The sequence below is a fragment of the Venturia canescens genome, chromosome 6, assembly GCF_019457755.1.
Source record: "Venturia canescens isolate UGA chromosome 6, ASM1945775v1, whole genome shotgun sequence".
NCBI lineage: Eukaryota > Metazoa > Arthropoda > Insecta > Hymenoptera > Ichneumonidae > Venturia > Venturia canescens.
Genome location: NC_057426.1, coordinates 14,781,294 through 14,800,457, shown reverse-complemented (window position 1 = coordinate 14,800,457; position 19,164 = coordinate 14,781,294). Strand labels below are relative to the sequence as shown.

Here is a 19,164-nt window from a genome sequence, read left to right as displayed (position 1 = left end):
CTTTAAGCCCTTTGTGTAGGTGTCAGAGAAACATTAGACTCCCGTTACAAAACGTAAGAAAATATTTTATATCACTATACATACGAACGTGTATAAAAAAGATTTGATACATCGTGGATAATTCGAGATTGAGAAACTTTCGTGGATTCCGTATCGTAGTAAAAGGCTCCCGCAGGTTCGGTGGACGTTTGACATCTTGATTTATTGACGAACAACCTCCCGAGGACTAGGTTTCACAATTGCTGACGTTAAGGTGTTGCAGAATGTTCCTCGCTGAAAAAAGGCACAATTGATTGGAGAAAGATGCATCGACGGTGGTTTAGAACTGGGAAAACAAGAGAGTGTGCCATAAAAACTAACCTTGAAAATAACAAGTATCATAATTATCATCAGGCTGTGGAATGAACGGTGGAGTCGCTTTCTGCGGTTCGTTCCACGGGAAGTCGTGGAAAAAGCTCATGTTCCGAACTTCATTCGCCGAGGGTCGTAGGGTTTGGTCTAAAGTTAAAAGCGCGTCGATTGCGTTGACGGCAGCTTCAGAGAGCATCTCTTCTCCTTCGGGCCAAGGTAAATCGCGGGCTAGTATATTGGCGAACACCGCCTGCGGTGTGTCATCATTGAAGGGTGGAACACCCGTGCAAAATTCATAGAGACATACACCGAGAGCCCACCAATCTACCGCTGGTCCGTGACCTTGGCGAAGTAACAATTCTGGGGCGAGATAATCGGGAGTCCCGAGAATCCGATCGTCCGAACGGTTCATTCCACTTTGCGGCGGTCGTCTCCTCACGGATTTCTGTGTCCTGTACGGAGTGTAACTACTCGAGGACGGAGCTGGGGTTTTGATAGGCGAAATACCTTGTGGTGATCGATGTTTGCCAGTCGTAACTTCTGCATGAACATCCGGCGCCGAATGTGAAGTATTGGGAGGTGGTGGCAGATCGAATCTCGTGGATTTAATGAGCAGGGGCTTGTCAGCTTTGATAAGCTTTTTAATATCATCGCGGTTACGTTGCTTGATGGAAGAAACAGGAGTGCTGAAAGCGACGCGTCCACCCGAGCCGGACTCTTGCTTCCCATCGGCTAATTCTGTAGCCGATTTGTCGATTTTTTTATTGCTCAGATTCTGAGAAGTGAGTCCTGGGCTTCGATTCGTAAATATGTTGCCGCAATTCTTACGCTTCGGGGTCCAGCTGCTTTCGAGCTCCATGATCGATATTTCCTGGGTCAAACCCGTCGCCCCGGACATCGCCGCGCGTTTTCTCTTCGTACCCCGAACGAAGGAAGTTGCACATGTGCTGAGAGGGCTGGTGTGGCAGATATGAGGCTGCGTGTTGTCCGCTTCGAGGGTTGACTCTTCTTCAGAAGTTTTTCCGACCGATACGCTTGTCGTCGATTGTTTCAGAGATGAGGCCTCGCAGGTATGAAAACTATCGGTCGTGTCGCAAACATCGCTCTCTTCGGGAACGACGATGTTTTGAGTTTCCTCGTCGGACGAAATCGCGTGGCAAATATCTTCCGCCGAATGGAAAGGCGTCACACCAGAAACACGAGAATAATTGGGCGATGCTGCATCCGTTGATGCTAATGAATTTAAAGACAAATGGGAATTATGATTGGAATTAAATTGCAATGCTGGCAATAAATTAATTGCTGGGTTACTGCGCTCACTCGAGTCCTCCAAGAGGTTCGAGTTGCTCGTCGACTTTTGGCCGGAACCAAAAGACAAGTGAGACGTTAACGAGAGCAATTGTCCAGGTGTTCGTGCCAACAGACTCGGCGTGCAATTAACCAAATCCGAAATCTCCAAATCCCTATGCATCGTTGATATTTTACTCAGACCAAAATCCGTCAATTTGACATGACCTTCGTGTGACAACAACATATTATCGGGCTTCAGATCCCGATGGACAATCCCGTGCTTGTGAAGATATTCTAAGGCCAGACACACTTCTGCCGTGTAAAAAGCTGCCATTTTCTCCTCCATGTAACCGTAATATCCCAACAAACTTTTTAAATCCCCCCCAACCATATATTCCATTACCAAATATATGCAACTAACCGATTGCAGCGAATAAAACAATTGTACGCAGTACGGACTTCGTGTCAATGCCAGCGCATTGCGTTCTATCACCACCTGCGAAGCCATGTTTTTGTGTATCATCTCATTCTTTTTCATCACTTTTATGGCGTATACTTGGTCCGGATTTGTTTTTTTATGACCAAGAAACACCTTGCCAAATGCTCCTCTGCTTATCGGCTTAACGATCTTAAAATCATGAATCTCTGGTACCTGCAACAAATAATTACGAGTTACCCATGATATTTCATTTTTTTCTTTCTTTTTGAGTAGAATGAAAAGAAATATTTGTATTAAAATTTTTATGAATTTAACGATAACAGAATTAGAAAAAAAATCATTCGGATCAATTGATTAGCGTTTCTGAAAGCATTTTATTATCAGAGAAAAGATTAGCTTCAACGTTTATGATAATTTGGTTAGCGCTCTAATTATATTTGAAATGTTTATAAAAAATGGTATTTAATTCGAGGTTTATCTGGAATGAAAAAGATTTGCACAGTCATAGTAGCTTTTTTGATTAAAATTAAATTGATAGTCTTATGTTGAAAGATTGAAAATTTTGTGTCATTTCAATTATGGTAAAATAAAAGAAGTTGATCCGGTACTGAACAAATCAAAACTAACAGCATGAGTGATTATATTATATTCGGAAATTTGCTCTCATAATATCTCAAGAACAAAACTTTTCAACAGAAGATCTTGTTGATATTAATGACTATATTCAATATTATTTGTAAAAATCTGTTAATTCGATTACTAGATATACCTCCTTAATCGTAATAGAAATTAAATAAAATTGACATACCTTAGTAGCAGGATTAACAATTTTCGAAATAGTGTTGAATATGGAATTGTCGATGGGTCTATTTTCCGATGCATTTTGAGGCGTGCATTCACCGTAAGGTATTTGCGATTCGTTATTAGCATTGTTGTTATTATTGTTCGAGCACAGAACTGCTACTTCGTCCTTATGCGAATTGGATGATTTATCACCTAAATTTTCCATTTACGAGGCTTAAATGAATGTCTCGTAGGTTAGAAAAAAATTCGGTTCGAAGTACGCTTGTATTACGATTCACTAACATGACTCGCGAAGAGATCTAATTTCGAACTGTAATTTTACACTTTCATTAGCGCAATTTATTATTCTATGGATTTTTATTGTTTTACGAATTGACTTTACACTTTACACTGTTTTGTTTCCAATTAGATAACGGCTGACGGGCTGACCGGTTCTGATTTCTGATTCTGACATTGTCCCGCCACAAGTATGTCTCTTTAAATTTTTGATTTGTTGAGTGCCTTTTTGGTAAGAGCGTAAGGGTAAGTTGTTGGGGCAGCTGGGGTAAGCAATCTATTTCTATTGGACATTCTTCGATGCTGAGATCCGATTGGCTTTTACTGCTCATATACGCATATATAACTCATATGTTGTAATTTTTCTGCTATGAAATTAGAACCGAGTCTCTTTATCCTGATTTTTTTGATAAAATTGTAAAATTTTTTTTTTTCACCCTATATCTCTTTTTAAGTAAATACTATCTAATCACGTTGTACTATCAATTAGAGAAACTGACAATTTCTCGCGTCCAATCAACGCCCTTATATACAGTGCTTTTCTCGAAATGCTTGCAGCTTGCTAACTTGCAGCCCTATTTGTTACACGTTTAAATAGAAAAATGAGAAAATGCTTGCACCGTCCGTGTCCATTCTAGCGAGGGATAAGAAACGATAATCCCTTGCTAACGAAAAAAGTTGGCCAAAACTCGTCGAGATTTCAATGTTATCCCTTTGCAATATATTACCGGCCGGCCAAAAATACGTTGAACGTTTTGATAAAACCGGAAGTTGAGAGTCACTGTTTCGGTCTTTCGTCAGCCAGATCAGAATCAACGCCAAGATTCCACATGGATTGTTGACATATTTAATTACATTTGTCCTGTAACAAGTGATTCCAAATAGTGTAAATAATCATTACAATAATCACGAAAATTAACCTCAAAATCAGGTATGTTGAAATTTTGTTATAAATGCTGATTACCTGGTCTTCGTGTCTTCTAACCTCTTGTTTAACCTCAAAGAAATCAGGAGTCGAGTGAGTTTGCATGCAAAACCAGAAAAAATCGCCATATCGTAACTTATGATTATTTATCAAATTTTTTTTGATCATATTTATCGGTCATTTCAGCCAAAATGGTTCTCTCGTGTCGATTTTATAAAGAAAAATATCCGGAAGTTGAGGATGTTGTAATGGTGAACGTACGGAGCATCGCCGAAATGGGAGCTTATGTGCATTTACTCGAATACAACAACATCGAAGGCATGATTTTGCTCTCTGAATTATCCAGGAGACGCATACGTTCCATTAACAAGCTCATTAGAGTTGGTAAAACTGAACCGGTCGTTGTCATTCGAGTTGACAAGGAAAAAGGTAAATATCCACAAAAATTGACCAATAAATATATTTAGCAGAGATTGGATTTCATTAAAGCTCAGTTCTTAAAATTCATTTTTAATTTCAAAGTTTTCTTGCTCCAGACTTGAAAGATATATCCCACTGCTAATGTCGAAGAACATAAATTCACACGATAATTTTGTATTTTGCATGTCGGACAGATTATCTAACCTTTATTATTTAATGGTGACTAATATAAACTGAACTTTGGGTAACACACACCGCAAAATGTTAAGTCAATTTTGAAGATACATCAATTCTTCTCTCAATTCTCTCGTTGACTGCTTCCTTGTTCTTAGTCTATTTTATAAATCAATCTTTGAAAACAAAAGAAGCCAGTGTGGACCACTAGAATTATAATTTCTCCAACATATATATTTATATATATATATATATATATATTGATGTCGAGCGGTATCGTTTGTCTCAACAATAGTACCGTTACAATATATATAATGTGAAGCCTTAAACTCTGAAAAATGATTATTCATTAGTATTTTAATATGCAGGTTACATTGATCTAAGTAAACGTCGTGTATCAGCCGAGGATATAGAAAAGTGCACAGAACGATATGCCAAAGCAAAGGCAGTCAATTCTATACTCAGACACGTTGCTGAATTGTTGCATTATGACAATGATGATCAATTAGAAGAGTTATATCAAAAGACAGCATGGCACTTTGAGGAGAAATACAAGAAGCAAAAAGCTTCGGCATATGACTTCTTCAAACAATCAGTATTGTGAGTATAATTAGTAAAAGTATTGTGAGTTGAGAAACAATGAATAAATTAATCATAGTAGTTTGTCTGGTACCGGATAAGTCATAATAAATAGTTGATGTGACTGGCATACTTGGGTCAATATATTCAGAGCGTTCAACCTCTTAAGCTCAATCTCCTTCAAGACAAATTGATTCTTTTGGAGCTTCGTAAGAAACTATTAAATAGATCTTATGTAATCGAGCAAACATTCTTTGAATATTTTTATAACAACTATAAAAGTTTCTTTTGTTACCATTCGTCAGTGGTGCTTGGGAATTTTGCCAGGAGACATTGTTGATATTGATAACTATTAAAATTTTTTTTATCAATATCTGTTAATTTTATTACCAGATGAACTCCCTTAAGAAGCAACAAGGATAATTACTTCTGGAGTAAATATTTTTTTAAATACTGGTTTAATAGTCAAGTAACTAAAAATCAAAGTATCCTCAAACTAATTTTTCAAAAACATACAAAATATGATCAATTTTTTGAATTCCTATTACCCCTTGAATACAATCGAAGCTCACAAAAATTGTCATTTCAGGGATCCATCTATTTTAGCAGAGTGTGGTCTCGACGATCTCACCAAAGACGTACTTTTGAACAACATCAAGCGCAAGCTCACCTCGCAGGCAGTGAAAATCAGAGCAGATGTTGAAGTAGCTTGTTATGGTTATGAGGGAATAGATGCTGTCAAAACTGCCCTCAAAGCCGGTTTGGCACTCTCCACGGAAGAAATTCCTATCAAGATCAATTTGATCGCTCCTCCCCTTTACGGTGAACACTTACTCCTATCAATATTAATCCTACGACTGATCTGCAAAATTACAATTATAAAAAATTAATTGTTGAACAGTCATGACAACATCGACTCCTGAGAAAGCTGATGGTTTGAAGGCCCTCAATAACGCGATTGAGGTCGTACAAATGAAGATTACATCGCTGGGTGGTGTATTTAACGTTCAAATGGCGGTAAGCGATATAGCTTTGTTTTTTAATAAAAAAATACTTTGCCATCTGAATTCTAGCCATCTTCCTAGTTTATGATCAATTCATGAGTTTCTCTTGAATCAAGTTACTTTTCCATTTTTTCGTAACAATACTGAACGCACTTTTCCTAACTCATAGGATTTTCAGTCCAATTCGTAATTAATTACTCATAAATGTGACCTCATAAACCTTTGATCTCTCTCTTAATCTCTCTAAATCATTGATTATGAGGAACTATTTCAAACAACAAATTCAAATGATTCATTGCATTGAAAAGTATTAAATTATTTTAATCGGTGTTAAAAATTCGATAAATTTAATTAGCCTAAAGTAGTGACGGCTACTGACGAAGCTGAACTTGCTCGACAAATGGAACGCGCTGAGCTCGAAAACGCCGAAGTCGCTGGAGATGACGATGAAGAAGAAGTCGAAGGAATGGGCGATTTTAGTGGGGGTGAGGGAGACGATGATTTAAAAGCAGATGACGACGGCCCCGCGGAGGATGATTAAATCGCCACTGCGTGTTTTTTTCTCTCCCATAAATAAACATTTACACATCGTGGTTCGTGCGCGGTTATCTATTTTTTATTCCCGCTCGAATATTTTTCATTCCTGTGGTTATAAAAAACTATAGTGCCGCTGAAAGGTCTGGATCGAATGTATAACGCAATTTTACAAATAACAAAAACTTGTAAAAATAACAGCACTCGTATTATTGAGAATACCCATCAAATAAAAACTTTTTCAAGATGATTTTGAATGATCACCGCTTTTTCGAATCAGATCTGACTTTTCTGTTAGAATGTTTAACTTTTTTCATTCAATATTCTTTCTAGATTCGGATTAAGCGACCCCAAAAACCTATATCTCCAGTAGTTTCAAAATTCAACGGTTTTTCTCAATTTGACCTTGTAATAACCTTGAACCTGACCTGCTGGGTTTAAACAGACAGTTTCATTCTCGAACCTGAAAATCGATTTTTGTGTGGCTGTGTAAGTTTCGTCGCCCAACAAAAGTTTCTTTTCCATAAAGCTGAAGTATGCACTCTAATTGGAAAGCACCCACTTCGTCACTCGTTGTCACTTGCTGAAAAGCTCCCAATGACGTGTCTTCGGATAATGAAATCAGGCCAGGAGACGACAGAGCTGTCAATGTACTTGTCCTGAGACTCTACCGAGTCTCTTGATTGTTCCTACGAAAAGATTTACTTACTGTTCTTGTTTACTAATCAGCTACCGCTTCCACGGGTATTTAATATCAATGGCTTAACTGAAGAATATTATATATATCGTTGGTAATAATTGACGTCGTATCTATGATTTTCAACGTTACTCTTGTTTACACTCATTTACGATTAGCAGACATATTTTATACCCTAAATTCTGCAAGGAGGTGGCTTCAGTTTGGAGATTTGTTGCGGTTTCTACCTGCACATGAAATCCAACTTGTGTTAATTAAAAAAATACATTGGAGCGTCAAGATCTTTTTATTTATAGTATAAAATATTTTGTTACGAAGAACTAAGAATTTACATACGCCAAAAAACGATATAATGCATTATATCGTTATTGCATATAATAGCGATATGTTATCCAGAATCCGTGCTGGTGCAGCTATAGTTAGAGAGCCTACGACCTAAACCATGTGCGACAACAATACGGCTAAAACTGTATTGAATCGTTAGATTATATTATTCTGAACCCGACTAGACGGGTAGTAGCGGTCAAAAGTGTAGCAATTGCGTGAGAGGCCATTTCTGCTGTGTCAAAAAAAAGGCCGACGTTGTCATAGCAATACATCTGATAATGGAAATGTACACTTCCGTTCAAAAGTTTGGGTTCACTGGTCGAAATTTTTACCCACACTAAAAGTTCGATAACTCGGTCAAAAATCAACAGAATCAAATTTGATAAACATCATTTTGAAGGGGATAAATTGAGCTTCAATTTGCCGCTTCTTAAATTTGTTTACGATTTTTTCTTTAGCTGGCAGGCGCTTTAGAACAGCGCCGTTTTTCGACAAATTTTTGGCCTTCGTAATCCGGCTGCCAATGTAGTAGACATTTTTTTCGCTACTTTTCTCCATGACAGTTTTGAAGGGGATAGAAAAAGCTGCATTGTTGTTTAAAAAAAAAAATCGTAGGATTTTTTTTCGCACGGTTATCTTAATTTCAGCAAAAAATGAGGAGTTTCAGAAATTTTGGCGTATTTCGAAAACTTTGGGGGTTTCGAGGAAATGTCAAGAGGGTAAAAAGTTGTGTCGGTTTATAATGAACTTGTTTTAATTATTTTAGATTTTCTTCTTGAACATTTTTTTTTTATCTTTTTGATCAGGTCTCGACTGAGAGTAACTCGAGAAATACGGGGTTTGGGATAAAATTTTAAGAGGGAAGAAAGTTTCAATTTGTAATTTTGAACTCACTAAAAATTTTTCAAACTTTTTTGTCAATTTTTTTAAAACAAGCGAGGTACTTTTTTTTAGATTTCATTGCAATCCCCATATCATTTCGATAGAAAACATTATTCTCTTAGTTTCTTACTTTATTTACACCTGTTTCTTATCGAAAAAACCGCCTTTGGCTTTGAGGCCTGTGTGACTAGTCGTTTGAAATAATCAAATATGGGGACAACGGAGGTCCTGTGTTACCTATGCAACGCTATACAGCAGTCGTTTCCGCACGTGATCCCAGCGCCGCGTGGTGTCAATTTTTAACGAAAGTTTTCAAGCGGCAAGCACACGTCCATGTAGAAGGAGGACAGGAAGAAACACGTCTGTAAGCGACCTATTTTTTGTTGTACAGTAATTTTTTAATATTTTTCTATGCTGTGTAAAAAAATTTTCTTCCAAATTTTGATACTGTGCGTGATCCTATTAACTAATTTCCAACAAAAGCTTAACTAACGATTTACATCGCAGCTAAGTTCACGAAGGTCCAATATCCAAGATCCGAGGAGTTCTTGATTAATATTGACGATCTACACTACCGCGATGACGGCGCTCGTGTCCCTCGGAAAAATGGCACTATTGGAGTGCAATTTTGACAGTTGTGCATGATTTAGCATTGGAAACATGGACCAGTCGTATTTAAAACTCCGACAAATTTATGAATACATACATTTTTGCTGATAACTGCTCCAAAAGCCACTTAACGACATTAATATTACATGACAGGTCGTCTGCTTTGCACTCCAACAGCAGTTCAAGAAAAATCCGCGAGGCGTCGCATGCTTAGTGTGAATCGCAAATTGTTACAAACTACGAACCACTACGTACGAACTACGAAGAACACAGTACACAGTTCTGAATCAGAATAAAAATGATATGGCCGCTTTAGTGACATGGATTATGAATTCGTTGAAATAAAAAAAATAATATGCAACGATTTAGTGGATACATATTAAACATTCCAGAAACCGCACTTTTTAAATGTTTATCTATCGTTAGCTATTTATTACGAAAGATCGCGCGTGTTCATGAAATAATTTAACCTAGGTCAAATCTCAATCTGGAAGTGATTACAACCATTCGTGCATTTTTATCATTTTTCGGTTAGCCCGGAATTCCATTATTTTGCAGCTTCTAGCTAGAGTTTCATTACTTTCAGCAAAATATTGGAGAAACTTGAGTAACTAGTGAAATTATTGAAAAAAATTCAGGTTAATTACGTTAAGTCTAAGAATGACCAGCACAATGGGTAAGAACTCTACCTTCACTAAATGACAATTTGCATTAAAATTTGACGAATAAAAACAAGAATTGAAAAAACTTGATTACACGGTGAACGAGTATTGAAATGAACTTTAGTTGTCGAATGGCCGAAAAAAATCTCAAATGGCAGAAGAAAATAGTAGTGACAGACTCTTACATGCCATTGGTATTGATTAGTCAAATAATTAACTGCAATGCGATGATAATTGAGGTATTATCCTCAAACGAATATTTATTATCTTGGGAGACAAAAGCCTCATCGGATAACAAGAATATTTTACAGTCAGATTCAAGTTGTAATTTTTCTACAGATACCACTGATAGTATAATGGTCACCAGAAATTATCAGTGCGTAACATGCCAGCGTATTTTCCAAAATGAGGATGTAAGTAAAGTTGCTCAATTATGAAAATGCATTTGAAAAATGTCAAAATTTTTCTTCAAGCGAATTAGTTATCTTAAAGAAAGGATTGATTACAGATGCTGAGTGATCATTTGAATGTATGCAGGGAAGAAGATGATAGTACAGATATTTTGGAATTGAAAACTTTCAATGATTATGATTCAGATAGTTCGGAAGAATATGATGATTCTGATGCAGGTTTGTTGTAGTTGTTTCTGTTGATGTTTTCTGTACTTGAGATTTGTTTTGAATCAAACACTTTGCTCAGTTTATTCTTGCAAAATGATATTTTGATGCACTTCTGTTAAGAGTAGGGATCAGTCGACTAACCTCACAAGGAATTTTCGAAATTGAAATTCTCTGACACAGTTTGACCGATTAAAAAAAGGCTCTGTCAGCCTACGCAGAACGATGGCAAAAATCGACTGACAGAGCCTTTTTTTAATCGGTTAAACTGTGTCAAAGAATTTCGATTTCGAAATTTGCAGCTATCTCTCTCGCACTCACGGTTGCGATATACCGACTGATCCATCCTCTTAATTACTAAACAATAAAATTACAGCTTGTTAAATATGACGCTGCAGTTTGCAACGTTAGTGTTCAATGAAATGAATGAAAAGAACATTTTGTAATTCTCCAATTTTTTCCCGTCCCTAGACGATCATTTGCAGTTTTACAACAAATATAAATGATTCGTGGAATAAATAATTGAGGAATTGCAAATGTTTTTTTCCTTGACTGTGTTGGATTGTTGGAAAAAAATGTTTATATGAAAATCATGCTGCATTGAGCCTTATTGCCTTTTTGCTTTTTGACTTTCGTGCCAAGAGTCTTCAAAATGAATAAAGTTTTGGTAAACATTGATTACGAGTCGATGACTTAACAATTATTGTCAATTGAATAAACCATAATTCGATAATGGAATTCTCAGCAAACCAAAATGTGGAAGATACTGAAGAAGCAAGTGGTGGGAAAATACAGCCGGTTGCAGAAAACGAGTGTCACTGTTGTGGCGAAGATTTGAAATCTGCACATTCAGGTGGTCAATTCAAGTGTTCGAATTGCGAGCTTTCTTTCAAAAAGCGTTCTTCTCTCGAGAGACATACAATCGTAATTCACTGGGTGATCGAATCATGCAGCTGCACAGAATGTGGTTCAACCTTCCGTGACAAAAAATCGTTAGATAAACATCGTTATACAACTCATTCCAATGCTAAGATTTACAAGTGAGTTCATATTATTCCAACCTGTATAACTTCTATCATCCACCTTCACTCTAAAATTTATCAATGCGTTCGAAATTGGATAAAACTCTTTGAATCATAGGTGTGAGCCTTGTGACCGGTATTTCACTCGTCGTTACCACTTGAATCGACACAAATTGCAGTCTGGATGCCACGGAACTCTCCGTAATTTTTATGAGTGTCAAGTAAGTCTCGTTTCCAGGTGTTTCTCCATTCGTTCATGATGAAAATTTCAATTTGTTAATAACCATTTTCCTAGGTTTGCAACAAATCATTCACACGGAAAGATAATCTGCGTGAACATTTGAGAACCCATGCTGGAGTTCCACAGCGCCAGCAAAAATCATGCGATCAATGTGACAAAAAGTTCAGCACCCCGCAACAGCTTTTGATCCACAGTAGAGTCCATACCGGTGAACGGCCCGTCAAGTGCGACTTGTGTCCAAAAACTTTTTTGTCTGCACTAGCTGTTAAGAAACACCGGCGAGTTCACACTGGAGAAAAGCCATTCCAGTGTAAACACGTAAGTATGAGGAAATTTTATTCCTTTGAATCGACCTCAAGGAGCTCAAGGTCAAATTGACAATTAGCTAAGCTGGTAACTTCATTAACTTCCTCCATTTTATTACATGCAAGGATTCAATTTTGCGTTACCGTAAGTATGAACATAATCTAGACAAAAATTCTGCTCAAGGACGCGTGCACCTCTATTTAACTACTCAGACAGTTTATAAATGAGAACATTCTTTTAGTGTCAACGCAAATTCGCGGCTCGCGAGACTCTCAACCGTCATCAGAGAACACACACTGGCGAAAAGCCTCACGTCTGCCAGTATTGCGCTAAATCTTTTATTCAAGCTGCTCAGCTGAAAGCACATTTATTTCATCATACCGGCGAGAATGGTTTCACTTGCGAAACTTGTGGTAAAGCATTCAATCGCAAGGCCCGTCTTAATCTGCACATCAAATTCGCGCACGAAGGAGCGCCCGGATTCCAATGCGACATTTGCTCGAAATCTTTCACGCGCAAGGAAGACTTGACCAAACACACCCTTATTCACACAGGAGTCAAACGTAAATGTTAAAGTTGATCGACTTTAAAGATATAATTGGATGAAAAACTCAAATTTATCCCTTTCCACAGCGCACAAATGCGACAAGTGCGAAAAAGCCTTCGCGACTAAGTCCTCGCTCCAGGCTCATTTAAATACACACAGACGCGAGCCACCCCAATCCTGCACCGAATGCGGACGCGCCTTTATACGTCATGACTGTCTCATGCGACACATCAGAGCCAAACATCGTCACGTCCTCGAGGATGTTATGGCCGAAGCTGAAAAACGACAACTCCAGACGCAACTCCTCGACATCGCTTCGTCTGCCGCTCTCAAAATACAAAGTGGCGAATCCAGTGCCCTCTCCTCGTCGCAACTACTCAAAGCTATTGCTGATCTTCTCAAGATTCTCATCGAAGAAGAAACTTTACAGGTAATTTTGAATTTTTATCGGAACCTTGTACCAATATACGTAAATAAAAATTTGTGTCAAGTTCTTGCTCCATGGCCGGAAAAAAAAAACAAAACATTTATTTTAGAATTTTGAATTATTACCAAATACAGTTGCATTTTTACGTTCGTTAAAATGTAATTTTCCAATCTCATTTTCATTTGTATTTTTCTAATACTCCACCAGATATTTGGGTGGCCCGAAGCACCGATCCAAGACGTTTTGGACGCTGTTATCAGACGTTGCGGTCATCAACCAATCACGGTCGAAGAGAGCGATTTGGTCTTTGAAGAACGTTTACGCGAGAATGTTAAACTTTTATTCACGGTCGTCATCGATGACGACACCGTCAAATCGTTACTGACCACTCAAACTGTCGACGAGGTTATTTTACATGTACTGAAAATATCGAAAACATGATTCTCGAATTTGTCGGTGATATTAAAGGGCTATTCGCAAAAATTCATCATTCACAGATGAATAACCTTTCATTTTCATAACGCTGATCTTAGTTCTTATTATTTTTTAAAAATCAAGGAAAGCTCCGATAGTAAGGATAATCAATTTACAGTATCAATTAGAACTTATTTTCAGTTGTTTTTTTTTCTTTCTAATGATGTTAATGACCGCTATCTTTATTTCGACAGGAAATATTGTTTGTTTTTGTTTTGATTTTTTTTTATTCCTCGAGTTCATATTGCCGTTTCTAACGTTTCGTTATTGGCGTATATACTCTCGTATATTTCTCATTTTGTTTCTTTTTTTCCACTTATATTTCCGCAATAATGCTTTTTTCGGGGTAGACATATCGCGAACTTTTCTTCGATCTTTCATTCGATTTCGAACTCCCTGATTAGGGTCGCTAGATCCCTGCGAATTAAACAAAAAATATTAACTCACAAATCATTCTTTCGTTTAAAAATTCATAATGAATTAGTTATTGGGGTAAATAATTACTTCGCTTCTACTGCATCGTTCAGGTTGTACTTATGCATCAAGGATAAAACGAGCCGCAAGGTCGACCATATCGTGTCCGACATTGCTCCGGGATGACCTCGTTCACCTTCGACTCCACGCCCAGCGGCTTGTTGATTCAGAGCAGTGAGAAGATGTTCCGCAGCCTCTCTAGACACGATATTATTCAATGAAATCACAGACCTTTCTAGTATTGTTCAAATTTCAGACATAGGATAATGAATTTATTTTTCAATCATACTTGTAAACCCCAAGATTAATGCAAGATATTCCAAGATTGTAACGAGCCCGTATAAAACCTGGAGATAGTTCTAAGGCACGGTGATAAGCTGTAACCGCTTCCTCTGACCTTTGACCGTTTGCCAAGGTCGCGCCATAACGATTCCACAATCTGCAATCCTGAAAAAAAATATGCAGAGTGGTTCCGCTCAAAATTTTCACACATCAGAAACTCCGAATAAGCATCATAAACGGAAGGCTTTACGATCTTCAAAGCTTATCGAGAAATATTAAAATTTTAGAAATTATTATTTGAAGCATGAAGGAAACTAAGGATCGAATCTCGTCGCGTAAAACGGTGAAGAACCCATATATATGGTGGTAAGAAGAAAAACAACAAAATCGGTTATATCGATGTACTCACATTTGGTTGAGCGTTCAAAGCTGCTTGAAAACAATCTGCTGCTTTGTCGTATTCGCACGACAAATTAAATAAGACACCTAAACCGCTTTGAACATCTGGATCTATGCCGTCTCGCGGATTTATTCTGGCTGCTTTGATGAACAAATCTTTAACCTCGTTGTGCACGTCGCTAATGAGAAGTAAAGATAATTATGCAAGATCTCGAAAATAATGCATACGAGAGACAAAAGGGATAAGAAATGATTACGACGAAGTAAAAAGTCGTTAATGTCTTAAGGATCCTTAAGAGTAAAATCAACCTCGTACAATCGTGAAAATTCCTCTCAGACTGTTCTTGGCATATTCGATCTCAACCCTCAATCCGTGAATGTTTTTTAGGCACCCTATTTTCGTGAACAGGGTGTCTTCGAGCTGTCACATCCGCAATTATCAATGAAAAAATATGAAAATTTTCTGACTGTACTTTTGAAGCGAGAATATAATTTTTTATTTTTTCTTATTTCAGTAAATATTTTTAATATGCTTTTTTTTCATCAAATATTGAGCAAAGTGCCACACTCGCTGAACGAAAACGACCCCCGTTCACGGGCTGAGGGTTAATGTCGAAACTTTTAGTAATGAATAAAGTACAAACTTGAACAAAATGGTTGAAACATCAGATTTGGAACGGCGATGTGAATCACTGGAACTGTCGACGAGATGTTTATATTTTTCGTGTTTCGAGAGCCACTCTTTCAAGGTGAGACAAGCCTGATTTTGATAAGATTCGTTGGTGTAGGAGATTGCAAGAGCCATAAGAGCCACCGAATTGGTTGAATCGATCTGCAAACAATTTTTTAACGCGCAAATTGCCATTGGATCCTGTTCATTTTCGGCCTGCGTTTTTCCTAGAATGAGCCAAGCCTCAGCATTCTTCGGATCCTCTTGGACAGCAGCTTCGAAGCACAAAACTGCACTTGGCAAATCCCCTGCCTCTAGCCTTCTTTTGCCTTCCTCTAGCGCGTTGTTGATACTCCTCATTGGATTGTTCACATTAAATTTGTACTCGTTAAATGGATCGTAATATTTCTCGTATTCGGGCAGCCATGGATGAGCGTCGACCAAATTATTCAACGACGATATTTTGTTCCATTCACCTTGCAAACGGGCCCAAAATATTGACTCGTATTTATCAGGATCTGTGCATCAATTATTCATTGATTTTTTTCATAACATTTGTCGATTATTATGCTTGACTACTGTTAAAGAGTTTAATAGTTTTTAGTTGGAGATAGCTACATTTTTGCACACCAAGTTGTTACGTTAAATCAGATTTGATGAAACGAATTCGAATTCCATATTTCTATTGAAAATCCTAAATATCGATCTATCAGATGCTTCTTCGTATTTTGGCATTGCATAATCCAATTTGAACAGTGGTCACAGCAAAGGCCACTTCCGTGTTACGGATTTCCAGTAAAATTGTTAAATCTTCTTAACTCTTATGTTTTACCTTGAAAAATGCATGTTATTTTTTTCGAAATGAACTTTCATTTGTATAGAATCATTTTTTAAAAACGTTTCTATTTTATGTACTATATATTTAGTATAATACTAAATAAAGAGAGAAATAAAAAAAATTGTTAGTCGACTTTAACACTGAGCCTTTGATGAATCAAAGAATTACCCATAGTCATTGCGTTTTCCTGTTTGAGTTCATCAGCCCAAGCCTCCGCACTGCCAATTTCGGTGGCACCATTTCCATCAAGAACGCTATTGCCGTTAGTCGCTTCCTCAATCCATTTTTCGTAAGAATCGCTATTGCCATCTAATTTCCCGTCCAATTTTTCGGCTTCCATTTCACTTTCTTTGCTGCTCATATATTTCATTAATTTCGAGTGGTCAGTTGTATTTTTTGGAACTTCAGTATCATAAGTGACCGGGTCGTTTTTCGTTATGATATTATTATCTAAATTTACACTGTGCTCGAGATACTCGTCAGCCCACAATGGACCCAAACCCAACTCGTTCGTGGTATTGCCCTCAAAAGCCAATTTTTCAGCTCCATTATTGACAACTTCACTATACGACGAATTCCAAATGGCATCTGTATGATTTTCCTGTATTTGCCAAATTTACAATCATTGATATTCCTATCCATTTTTAATTAAATAATTAAATATTGATGTACTAGATAATGTTCGTTTATAAAAGAAATGAGTCAACAGAAAAGAAAAAACCTCACTAGTAAATAAGGTAATGTATCAACAGAGAAGTGAAAAAAAAATGAGCAAAAAGAATATCTGGATAAATTTTTGAGCAACTGGATGAGAGGGAAAAAAATTCATTTCTCTATGCGGTTCTACTAAAAATGGTGATGAAGAAGAGAAAATATTTAAAAATTGATGGAAAAACTTACAGCAAAATGACGACCAGACGCAAGGTACTGGCTGGCCCAGGCAGCATCGCATCCAGCCATTTCTGAGTGTCTCTGGAGGTTTGCTCCAACCACTCGTGGATCATACTCTATTTTTTGCATTTCCCTAAGAATATTGTCCATTTTGAAGGTCTGTGGCGACGCGTTATTGGTCTCTTCCAGAAATTGTTCAACAAATTGTTCTGCGTTAGGCGGAACATGTGGCTGTGGAAATGTGTGAGCTCGTTGCAAACCTTCTTCCTGGAATCCATGATCCTGGATGAGATGCGAAGTCAAACGAATAAGTGAACTTGGCCCAGCACACTCTCCGTCAACCAAATCATGCAGAGACATTTTTCACTATCTGTAAATTAATTGAATCACCATGTAAATCACATTTCTTCTGACTCAATCAACTTAAATAATAGCTCCGTTGACTTGGGAACATGTTTAACTTATCTTTAATTCGGTCTACATAAGGAAACTAAGCTTGTATAATCTAACGGTTCATTCCAAAGTTATCAATTTGGTTAGGCTTAATAATCAAAAGTTATCAAGATAATGAACTTATATTTATTGAATGCTTATTCTCTCGTTGTGATTATTATATTTTAATGGTTACAAACTAACCAATCAATATTTGTTTTCTTCAACATTAATCTAAGTTTGACAAGTTTGTCCTATGTTGAAACTATATTTAAAAAGTTGAATTCAAACTACATTGAAGAAAATGGCTCAAATTTTATCTTACTGCTCTACAATTGTGAGTTCAATACTTCGCAAGATTAATTCTTTTCCAATTTTTCCATTTGTCATGCCCTAATTTACATCAGGATTGTTTAAAATTGTTTGGTTTCATATATAGTATAGTTAACATATTCCATTCTTTTTCGATCAACACTGATTCGTAAACTCATATATACTTTGGTTGACATATCTATCAACTTACAAACAGTTATCGCTGTATTTCTTTGTCAGGTTTTGAATTATTCACTGATTTTTTTACTCGTACTCGATTTGTTCGCGTTACGACTCGTTTTTTTTTCACTTTTCTCATTTTACTCTCATTTTGTAAAACTGTGAAGCCATTTCTGGATTTATGAGGTTTTTCGTTAAGTTGTTCTTTCTCTTAGTGGTTTATGAACTTATTTCTTTGCTGGTTTATCGGACTGAAATCGCCTTTTGTTATTGTCGTATTTCCTGTAATGAGAGCCCCTGCACTGTGGAATTTTGTCAACTGATCATAACCTCCTCTGTTTACGTACATCGACGTACAGTGTTGTAGGGGAGAGAAAAAAGATTATCTCAAAATATGGTCATCGCCATTACCAACTCTGACACTGCTGCTTCTAATTGTCACATTTGGCACGCGAAAAAATATGTCATCGAGGCAATGAAAAAGAACATGGCTCGGACACGAGATAGAAACAAAAAATTAAATACAGTACAAGTAACGTATGAGATACAATGATTGTGTGTGACTCAATGATGCAGCCCATTCTGCCCATTTGTTTTCAATGTAAAAGCCACGATTGCGACGCTTTAAAAAGTATACTCATTCATCACATTTTTTTTAACTTTCGCCGTAGACACCACTGACAGCGAAAATAGCAAACTCGAGTTTTCGTGCGCCAGTAGATTTATAACGAGGGCAGAAAACAAAAATGACTTCGAATTGACGAAGATTTCAATTGTACAACACTCGCTGAGCTCATCATTTTCTTTTCAACTAGTAATTACGGATTTTTGGACTCATTGAAAGAACAAAGACTCAAGACTTACTGTAATAGCGTAACACACATCCAGTCACTAGAATTCCAGGTTGAAGTTTGTACTGCAAAATTTTTTTTTTCACGATTTTTTTTCCTCCTGTTCAACGCGAATATAGCCATATGTGATTCCAATTCTAGCCATTCCTATTGGTAAAGAATCCCCACCCTTCTTGGGATCCTTGGGAGTGTGCTTGGGAGTCAATTTCTATTGGATCTTGACAAAAA

At 37.1% G+C, this 19,164-nt stretch overlaps 4 protein-coding genes and 1 long non-coding RNA gene across 8 annotated transcripts; 2 read left to right on the top strand and 3 right to left on the bottom strand.

Moving 5' to 3' along the window:
• Positions 1–44: 44 nt before the first annotated feature.
• On the bottom strand, positions 45–3,794 carry gwl (serine/threonine-protein kinase greatwall). 2 transcript variants are annotated; one of them, XM_043421618.1, is made up of 4 exons: positions 2,889–3,794; positions 1,672–2,293; positions 361–1,584; positions 45–273 (listed from the first exon to the last, which is right to left on the bottom strand). In XM_043421618.1, exons 1-4 carry the CDS (start codon positions 3,087–3,089, stop codon positions 227–229), a joined length of 2,094 nt encoding a protein of 697 aa, XP_043277553.1. In that variant the 5' UTR covers positions 3,090–3,794; the 3' UTR covers positions 45–226. The 2 variants fall into 2 exon arrangements, with proteins under 2 accessions (XP_043277553.1, XP_043277552.1); XM_043421617.1 differs by having other exon boundaries at positions 361–2,293.
• A 144-nt stretch (positions 3,795–3,938) lies between these two features.
• Positions 3,939–6,994, top strand: eIF2alpha (eukaryotic translation initiation factor 2 subunit alpha). Its single transcript, XM_043421619.1, has 6 exons — positions 3,939–4,091; positions 4,272–4,514; positions 5,048–5,279; positions 5,848–6,080; positions 6,160–6,275; positions 6,618–6,994. The coding sequence occupies exons 2-6, from the start codon at positions 4,277–4,279 to the stop codon at positions 6,801–6,803; spliced, it is 1,005 nt and encodes a 334-aa protein (XP_043277554.1). The 5' UTR covers positions 3,939–4,091; positions 4,272–4,276; the 3' UTR covers positions 6,804–6,994.
• A 187-nt stretch (positions 6,995–7,181) lies between these two features.
• LOC122412213 (uncharacterized) lies at positions 7,182–8,244 on the bottom strand. The gene is made up of 3 exons (XR_006261307.1): positions 7,830–8,244; positions 7,668–7,720; positions 7,182–7,485 (listed from the first exon to the last, which is right to left on the bottom strand). It is a non-coding gene; the product is annotated as an uncharacterized lncRNA (long non-coding RNA).
• Positions 8,245–9,565: 1,321 nt separating this feature from the next.
• LOC122411967 (zinc finger protein 2 homolog) lies at positions 9,566–13,620 on the top strand. The gene is made up of 9 exons (XM_043421124.1): positions 9,566–9,987; positions 10,313–10,386; positions 10,482–10,602; positions 11,336–11,630; positions 11,731–11,833; positions 11,908–12,171; positions 12,401–12,722; positions 12,793–13,136; positions 13,341–13,620. The coding sequence occupies exons 1-9, from the start codon at positions 9,972–9,974 to the stop codon at positions 13,572–13,574; spliced, it is 1,773 nt and encodes a 590-aa protein (XP_043277059.1). The 5' UTR covers positions 9,566–9,971; the 3' UTR covers positions 13,575–13,620.
• A 300-nt stretch (positions 13,621–13,920) lies between these two features.
• On the bottom strand, positions 13,921–19,096 carry Pex5 (peroxin 5). Of its 3 annotated transcripts, none has more exons than XM_043421121.1 (8): positions 18,950–19,096; positions 17,171–17,531; positions 16,439–16,871; positions 15,407–15,950; positions 14,773–14,941; positions 14,371–14,528; positions 14,112–14,279; positions 13,921–14,024 (listed from the first exon to the last, which is right to left on the bottom strand). In XM_043421121.1, exons 2-8 carry the CDS (start codon positions 17,519–17,521, stop codon positions 13,985–13,987), a joined length of 1,863 nt encoding a protein of 620 aa, XP_043277056.1. In that variant the 5' UTR covers positions 17,522–17,531; positions 18,950–19,096; the 3' UTR covers positions 13,921–13,984. The 3 variants fall into 3 exon arrangements, with proteins under 3 accessions (XP_043277056.1, XP_043277058.1, XP_043277057.1); XM_043421123.1 differs by having other exon boundaries at positions 15,407–15,908; XM_043421122.1 differs by lacking the exon at positions 18,950–19,096 and adding an exon at positions 18,117–18,897.
• Positions 19,097–19,164: the final 68 nt, after the last annotated feature.

Coding starts and splice junctions, on each gene's coding strand:
- gwl (XM_043421617.1), bottom strand. CDS start 3,089: ATGGAAAATTTAGGTGATAAATCATCCAATTCGCATAAGGACGAAGTA. Junction 2,294..2,888: donor TTGTTAATCCTGCTACTAAG/GTATGTCAATTT, acceptor TATTTGTTGCAG/GTACCAGAGATTCATGATTT. Junction 274..360: donor TGATACTTGTTATTTTCAAG/GTTAGTTTTTAT, acceptor GCCTTTTTTCAG/CGAGGAACATTCTGCAACAC.
- eIF2alpha (XM_043421619.1), top strand. CDS start 4,277: ATGGTTCTCTCGTGTCGATTTTATAAAGAAAAATATCCGGAAGTTGAG. Junction 4,515..5,047: donor TCGAGTTGACAAGGAAAAAG/GTAAATATCCAC, acceptor TTTAATATGCAG/GTTACATTGATCTAAGTAAA. Junction 5,280..5,847: donor TTCTTCAAACAATCAGTATT/GTGAGTATAATT, acceptor TTGTCATTTCAG/GGATCCATCTATTTTAGCAG.
- LOC122411967 (XM_043421124.1), top strand. Junction 10,603..11,335: donor ATATGATGATTCTGATGCAG/GTTTGTTGTAGT, acceptor TGGAATTCTCAG/CAAACCAAAATGTGGAAGAT. Junction 12,723..12,792: donor TATTCACACAGGAGTCAAAC/GTAAATGTTAAA, acceptor CCCTTTCCACAG/CGCACAAATGCGACAAGTGC.
- Pex5 (XM_043421121.1), bottom strand. CDS start 17,521: ATGTCTCTGCATGATTTGGTTGACGGAGAGTGTGCTGGGCCAAGTTCA. Junction 15,951..16,438: donor GGAAAACGCAATGACTATGG/GTAATTCTTTGA, acceptor ATTGATGCACAG/ATCCTGATAAATACGAGTCA. Junction 14,025..14,111: donor AACGATGCAGTAGAAGCGAA/GTAATTATTTAC, acceptor TTTAATTCGCAG/GGATCTAGCGACCCTAATCA.